The sequence below is a fragment of the Heterocephalus glaber genome, unplaced genomic scaffold (assembly GCF_053883595.1).
Source record: "Heterocephalus glaber isolate CG9 unplaced genomic scaffold, H.glaber_assembly_v1.0 deba00000594, whole genome shotgun sequence".
NCBI classification, from domain to species: domain Eukaryota; kingdom Metazoa; phylum Chordata; class Mammalia; order Rodentia; family Bathyergidae; genus Heterocephalus; species Heterocephalus glaber.
In genome coordinates, this window is record NW_028258151.1 from 14,158,867 (window position 1) to 14,166,590 (window position 7,724).

General features: G+C 52.3%; 1 protein-coding gene across 2 annotated transcripts; it reads left to right on the forward strand.

The window, feature by feature from the left end:
* The first annotated feature begins 149 nt into the window (after positions 1 to 149).
* Prdx5 (peroxiredoxin 5) lies at positions 150 to 3,232 on the forward strand. 2 transcript variants are annotated; one of them, XM_004852507.4, is made up of 6 exons: positions 150 to 411; positions 1,728 to 1,862; positions 2,436 to 2,567; positions 2,641 to 2,679; positions 2,814 to 2,875; positions 2,988 to 3,232. In XM_004852507.4, the coding sequence occupies exons 1-6, from the start codon at positions 397 to 399 to the stop codon at positions 3,091 to 3,093; spliced, it is 489 nt and encodes a 162-aa protein (XP_004852564.2). In that variant the 5' UTR covers positions 150 to 396; the 3' UTR covers positions 3,094 to 3,232. The 2 variants fall into 2 exon arrangements, with proteins under 2 accessions (XP_004852564.2, XP_087061354.1); XM_087205228.1 differs by lacking the exon at positions 2,436 to 2,567.
* Positions 3,233 to 7,724: the final 4,492 nt, after the last annotated feature.

The following is a 7,724-nucleotide window of genomic DNA, read 5'->3' on the forward strand; positions in this document are numbered from 1 at the left end:
TATCCACAAATTAGGCTTATCTAGAGAACGCTACCACCTCCTATGCAAATGAGCTACACTACCGCTAAAAGTTCCGCCCCATTTGTAATGCGTCAGTGGCCCAGCCCCTAATGAAAATAAACCCTGGTTCCGGAAGCCCCAGCCTCGCCTCGCGCGCTGGCGCTAAAGCCTACGCATTGGGGGCGGTGCAGCCGAGGCTCAGCCTTCTGCAGGGTCGGTGGGCGGGCATGGGGCTGGCGCAGTTGGGTGCGCTAAGCTCCCTAATAGGGTTGGTTCACAGTGGAGTGGTTACCCGTCAGTGTGCCGCGGCAGCAGCGAGCCGAGCCGGCGATCGGAAGGAGGAGTAGGAGGGTGGGCACGTAACGGGGCCCACCGTTCCGCAGCGCCTCCGCAGCTATGGCCCCAATTAAGGTGACCGTTGGCCCAGCCGGACCTGACCCCTCCCTGTCTCTTCAAGGCTGATCCCATCCCACTCGTAGGGGCTATCGCCGTCTCTCTTGCCCTCTGGGTCCCTCCCCGCTGCCCTCGGGGACCCTTAGCAAGATCCCTTGGCTGCCCTTCCGTCCTTGCCTATTTTAGTAGCCTCGCGACACCCACCTCCTGGGACATCCCGGAGGCCCTCAAGCCCCCCTCTCGATCACTCCCTCGTACACTGTGAGGCGTCTAGGGACGGGTCCCCATTCTTTTCAGGCGATTGCGTACCACGCACCCCATCCTCCACCTTCTAGAACCATTCCTTTCACCACAGGTCCCCTTTTCAACTTGTCTACGCATCCTCCGCTGCACCCTCCATATGCTTTTGTGATAGTACTGGGCAGCACTTCGTCCATCTTCTGACACAGTTGTGGTCCCTGAAAACCCAGTAGTGTCTTCCACATCCCACCCCACGACTGTCTCCCCTCCATGGCTGATTCCCACCTTTCTTAGTACACCCCTCTCTCCTCCCAAGCTACGTTCCTAGCCCTTTTAAATTTTATTTTGAGACTCGGTCTGGCTGAGTTGCCTCAGCCTCCCCAGTGGTTGGAAGTATAGGACTGTGCCACCATTCCCAGCGTCTGTTTATCTTAATCCCATCTTCAGGAACCATCCCCAGCTCGTTGGGCCACCTCCCTTCCCCTCCCACCCTCTTCTGAGATCCTCTCCATTTCTCTTTTTTTTTTGGTACCGGGATCAAACTCCGTACCTTGAACCTGCAAGGCAGCAGAACCACTGAGCTAAATCCCTGGCCTGCTTCTCCATTATCTCTTTCCTTCTCCTACCTTTGAGCTCCTTAGAATCCCCGCCTCTGAAATCCCCCTCCCTTTTGTCTGTTTCCTCTGACCCCAACATGCCCTCTTCCAGCCCTGGCAGACTGGTCCCCCTCCCCTCCAAGTGGTAGCCCCAAGAGGGCTGGACACCTCCCCTAATTTTTCTAGCCCTCTTTCCTTTGGTGTGGATAGGACATTCAGACCTGGCCAGGATTTTCTCCCCTCACCTTGTTAGGGCCTTCCCCTCCCCCCGCCACTCTTGTCCTTTAGCCTAGGCAGTGTTTGCACAATGTTTCACACAGGGAGGTTGCCTCTCCCTTTCTCTGTTGTTACCAACGGGCCCTTAAGCAGAGCCAGGGTACCTTGAAACCTAGAGGATGTGGAGTAACCAGATGGTGGAGGGAGGGGACAAGCTGCCAGGTTCTGTCCCCCGGCTCTGGTTGTTACTCCTCCCTCTTTCCCTTGTGCCCTTCCCTACAGGTGGGCGATGCCATCCCCTCCGTGGAGGTATTTGAAGGGGACCCTGGGAACAAGGTGAACCTGGCAGAATTGTTCAAGGGCAAGAAGGGTGTGCTGTTTGGAGTTCCTGGGGCATTTACCCCTGGCTGTTCCAAGGTGAGGGTCACCAGTCTTCCTAAGTCTTGTGTTGCCCAGAGAGAGGCAGCTTGCAACAGGAGTATGTAACTGTGAGACAGTTGAGAGAGCAGTTCAGTGACTTGAGGAAATACAAGCAGAGCTGGGATGAAGTAATAGTTCCCAGAACATAGGAGAAAAGGACTACAGTTAAATTTTATTGATGCTGCTGGATGACAGGCACTGTGGAAAGTACATGGGACTTGAGCAAATAAGACATAGTCCTAAAACTGGGTGTGGTGGCACTCTGGGAAGCTGAGGCAGGAGGATTGCAAGTTCAATCCCAGCCTGGGCAATTTAAAAGTATCATGACCCTGTTTTTTTAAAAAAAAAAAAAAAAAAGACCTAGTTCTGCCCATGGGAAGTTCATGGTTTTGACCACAGGATATTTGGATATGAGCTCCCCAGTGGCTGAGGCATAAAGGGAATCTAATGGTTCACAGAGTTACATGGCTGATCAAAGGCATTGAGTCAAGGAGGTGAGGAGGGCCTGGAGATGATTGAGGGTTGTGGAGCAATGCAGTTATTCCTTTGTTGACTTTCACCCCCTCCTAGACCCACCTGCCGGGATTTGTGGAACAGGCTGAGGCTCTGAAGGCCAAGGGGGTGCAGGTGGTGGCATGTCTGAGTGTTAACGATGTATTTGTGACTGGAGAGTGGGGTAGAGCCCACAAAGCGGAAGGCAAGGTGAGATATGGGGTCTGCAGGGGCTGGGGGTAGGGAGTATCCTTTTTATGATTTTTACTTTCTGTCTCCTCAGATTCGGCTCCTGGCTGACCCCACTGGGGCCTTCGGAAAGGTGAGTGTGTTCCTTATTCCTGCCCTACAGCCACTTCCTATGCGCGACTTCCACAGCAGGGCTTGGAGGGACATGGTAGTGTGGGGAGCAGCCTTTGGCCTGTTCCTGACGCATTTCTCCATCTCACTTCTTAGGAGACAGATTTATTACTAGACAATTCATTGGTACCCCTCTTTGGGAATCGCCGGCTCAAGAGGTAAAAGCAGAAGACCTCTTCATGGGGCTTCCCTGGGACCCTGTCTCCTCCCTCCCCTGCCGCCTCTGGGGCCAAGCTGATGTGCCCGCCCATCCCCATTCTCTTTCCACAGGTTCTCCATGGTGATAGAGAACGGTGTGGTGAAGACTCTGAATGTGGAGCCAGATGGCACAGGCCTCACTTGCAGCCTGGCCCCCAACACCCTCTCACAGCTCTGAGGCCCTGGGCCAGACGCTTCCTCTGCCCTTTCCTGTCATACCTGTCCAGCCTGGACAGAGGGCCCTGATCCTGCCTTAGCTGCGGCTGTCTGATTTGAATGCTGGCCACGTTTCTGCAATTAAACACTTCTGCTTCTCAGCTGTCTCTGGTGTGGAGTTGCTGCCTCACTGAGGGCCTTGTGACACGGCCACAGGTTGAGCCAAGGTGCTGGGGGAGGGGCAGGCGGGTTGGGGAGTTGGAGCATCAGCCTGGAAGTTGAGAGCAAGGATGTTGTGGGGCTGCAAGGAGCACAGGAAAGAGCCCAGGCAGATGTGCACTTGGCACACTCCAGGATTTTTTTTTTTTTGGTAAGGGGTGGGGATGTCGAACTCAGGACCTTGAGCTTGTGAGGCAGGCACAGTACAACTGAGATAAATCCCCAGTCCACTTCAGAATCTTTTGGACTTGCTCTGGAGTGCTGGCTGGTCTTGTGTGGTCTGAACTCCAGGGTAGGAGCCTTGGCTGTAGGCCTTCCTGCTGGGGCCCAGTCCCCATTGTTTTAGGCTCTAGCCCTGTCCCAAGAAGGGTCCCAGGCACCTTTGGCTTCTCTGTCTGTCTGTCTGGATGGCCAAAGGGGCTCCATCCGGGGAGACAGCTTCCTCGGGAGGAGTCTAGGTGAGGCCTGGCCCATAGTTTGTGGGTGTAGGGGCCAAGAGCCAGGATCCCTGCCTAGCCTTGGGGAGGGGCATTGCAGCCCTGCTCTTGAGGCTCTGTCTTTTTGCCCTGGGAAGCCATATGCATGCAGCAGACAGCAGTTATTAAGCCCCTGCTGTGTTTAGGGGGTCACAGTCTTAAGAGGGGCAGCTGCTTACAGAGCTTTTATGTGATGGGCACAGTGAGGTATGGACTGTTACTGCCGGGGCTTTGAGCCCTGCAGGCTGGGCAGGCCAGGGGCTCTTCTCACAGGACTGGGCTCCAGGCTCCTGCTCCGGAGCAAGGCATGCTCTGGGAAATCAGAGAGGAAATGACCTAGAGGCAGCAGGAATGACAGCACTGTGGGGTGAGGACAGCCCTGGGCTGCTGCTGGGATAAGAGGAATGAGAGGGTGCCTGAGATCAGCTGGAAGCTACTAAGTCTCTTGCCTCTGCACCCTGTGGATACCTTAGGCCACTGGACTTTTTACCTGGGGCAGTGACAGGTCAGGTTCATACATGGAGAGCTAAGTAGAGCCCAGTGAGCTGGGTGCCAGGGAGAAGCACCTGGCGGGCATGAAGGGAAGGCTCTGTGATCACAGTGATGCTTGGAAGGAGGAGGCAGGGGACGTTGGGGCCACTGGTAACAGTGCAAGGTAGTGGCAATGGTGGGGCACTCAGAAGAGGGTAAATGCCACACTGCCAGCACCCCAGGTGTTCAGCCGCCTAAGTGCCTGGAACACCAGCCTTTGTCCCTGCAGTCTTTCCCATAACCTGCCAACCCTGAGGTCTTGGGTGGGGCCAGGAAGGGGGCTAAGGGCTCTTTAGTTTCCCTGGTAACGTGCCCTCTCCTCTTCCCCTTGTCCACCCTGGATTACAGTGTGGTCCTTGCTAAATCCCTTTTTTCCTGGATACCATCTCTTTTTTTTTTGGTACCAGGGATTGAACTCGGGTCCTTGCGCTTGTGCAGCAGGCAGTGAAACCACTGAGCTAAATCCCTGGCCCCTGGCCCTTACTCTGAATCAGTCCATGTGGGGATGGGGCCACATAATGCAACTTCATCAAACATGGATTTTTCAAATTGACATATATTATAATTCAAGTATCATAAAATTCACCCTTTTAGCTGTGCGTGGTGATGGACACCTGTAATCCCAGCTACTGGGGAGGCTGAGGCAGGAGGATTACAAATTTGAGGCCAGCCTGGACAACTTAGTATGACTGTCTTAAAGAGGGGGTGCTGGGGTAGAGCACGTACCTAACATGTGTGAGCACCTAGGTTCAATCCCCAGTACCACAGAAAAAGAACACATCTCACCCTTTAAAAGTGTACAATTCAGTAGTTTACAGTACAGGTAGATTCGCCAAGCTGGATTTTTTTTTTTTTTTTATACCGGGGATCGAACTCAGGTCCTTGCGCTTGCACAGCAGGCAGCGAAACCACTCAGCTAAGTCCCCGGCCCGCCAAGCTGTATTTTTAATCTCAGTAACTTCTCCCAAAAGGAAGCTGCCTCTCTTTGGAGCACTGCAGTCCTCATGTAGTTAAGAGAGGTGCATTCGGATCTCGGGGGTGCCACCTTCTCACTGTGTGTCCCTTCACAGTCCCTTAGTGTCCTGCCTCCAGTGCGCATTTGTGAGAGTCCTCCATGCCAGGCACTGTGGTGGGCTCCAGTGGCACAGAGGTGAATCCACCAGGCCTGGGCTCCACAGGCACCATGTTGAAAGGTGTCTGGGAGAGGGGAAGAGCTTATGGTAAGGCCTAAAGGAGGAGAGGATGCTGGAGATCTGGGCTGAGCTTGAGGTAGGACAGAGGTGGGCTGGTGCCCACCAGTGTGGTTCTGCGGGCTTCTCCTGGTGAGGATCCAGGGTCTCAGCACTCTGCAGGGGTAGTTTCAGATGTGTTTCTATTTTTCTTTCCTCTTCGTCTCCTACCTCATGGTGTGTTCCCAAGTGCTGAGGGCCAGGTCTAAAGGCTGGAGTGGTTTTATTGGTCTCTGGAAACTCTGCACCCCTGGGATATGTGTCTGTGTTCACCACTGCCCTCTGACCTTCCCTTTTTTTTTTTTTGCACACAATTGTGCTGCCTTGCCCAGGTTGATCTAGAAATCTTGGACTCAGTGGATCCTTCTGTCTCAGTCTCCTGAGTAGTTGGGACTACAGATATACAACACCATGCTCAGCGATGAGCTTTTTCTTTATCTCTGAAATACTATTATAGACAGATGAGTTAGGTAGAAATATTATAGACAGTCAGGTAGGGCTAGGTCCTCGAGAGGATCAGGACAAAGGTGAAACACACCACAGAGACATATCAGTTGGAAACCAGGCCTCAAGATAAAGACAAGATGACCAGATCTACATATTTCCTCAAAGAACAAACACTGGGCCTAATGAAGTCTCGATAGACATCAGCCACCCTGGTGGGTGACCAGAGACCTCTGGACCCACCACTTCCTAGGAGAATCTTTGTTCTTTCCATCCACGCTTGTTACGTGACTTGTTTTCCAACTGGACCTCTATTTCCTAAGTGACTATACTTGTAAACTTATTGAATGATCATGGCTGTGGTCCATGTAGTACCCATGTGGGTTTCACCCTATAAAACTCTGTAAAGTGGGGTCCCCAGCTACACACTCCAGTTCCTTCCTACTCCCCAGGAGCTTTTCTATCAATAAATATCTACCTACTCTTTTTTTTTTTGGTACCAGGGATTGAACTTGGGACCTTGCATTTTTGAGGCAGGTAGCAGCACCACTGAGCTAAATCCTCGACCTTCTATGCAGTGTTTTTTTTTTTTTTTTTAAATATCTTCCTACTCTTTTTTTTTTTGGTACCGGGGATCGAACTTGAGTCCTTGTGCTTGCGCAGCAGGCAGCAAAACCACTGAGCTAAATCCCTGGTCCTGTCTTCCTACTCTTAACCTCCTTTGTTCCTAGAATTCTTTCTTCAGTTTTTAGAGAACAAGAGCTTGCCGTATCATACAGCTAACAGGTTGGGAGATATAATATTTCATATTTCATCTCTAGTATTATTTCCTGTGACATTATGAATTCACTTGTTTAAAAATGTTAACTTAGCTTCCCAGCAGTGTGGCCTTAAGCATGCCACTTCACCTCTCTGTGCATCTGTTTCTTCGTTGTAAAGTGGAGCTAAAAATACTACCCATGTTTTACCAGAGTGGAGGGGCGGAACGAATTAATCCAGGTGTAGAACTTAGAATAGAGCTCGGCACAGGTGAGTGTCTGGCAAGTGTTGGTGCTGTCACAGTCATGGCGGGATTGGCATGGTGCCGTGGAGAGACTGTGGTCACAGAATTCCCCCTGACAGCATCCTCTGGGAAGGGTCGTAGGTAAAGCAAACTGTAGGATGCAGGGCCATTCCAGTGTGCATGGGAGGCAGGACCAGATGGGCTTTAGGAGGAAAAGATCTTTTGTGGGAAGGGACAGCTGAAGGAGACCAGTAGGGTGAGATGAAGCTGGTCCTGGGGTGGGGAGAGCAGACAGGGTGTCCAGGCTGAACGACCCCCACATGCAAAGGTGTGGGGGTGGGGAGTGGGGAGAAAGTGGGGAAGGATGAGGTCAGGGTGGGGAGCAGGGCCTTGAAGGTCATGGTGAATGGTTACAGCTAGATTCAAAGTGCAGGGAGAAGGCCCAGGAGGGTTTGCAGCGGGGATGTGTCATGTGATGGTTAGTGTTTTCTTCTTTCTTCTCCCCTCTCTTCCCCTCCTCCTTTCTTTCTTTTTGCAGTACTGGGGACTGAACTCAGCCATCGCACTTAGCTACATCCCCACTCTTTAATTTTTGGAGACAAGATCTTACTAGGTTTCTAAATTGCCCAGGCTGGGCTCAAACTTGTTATCCTCTTGCCTCAGCCTCCCACAGTGCTGGAATTACAGGCATCCACCAATATGCCTGGCTTGGTTACTGTTTCTGTATGATTCCTCCAGCTTGGAGGTGGTT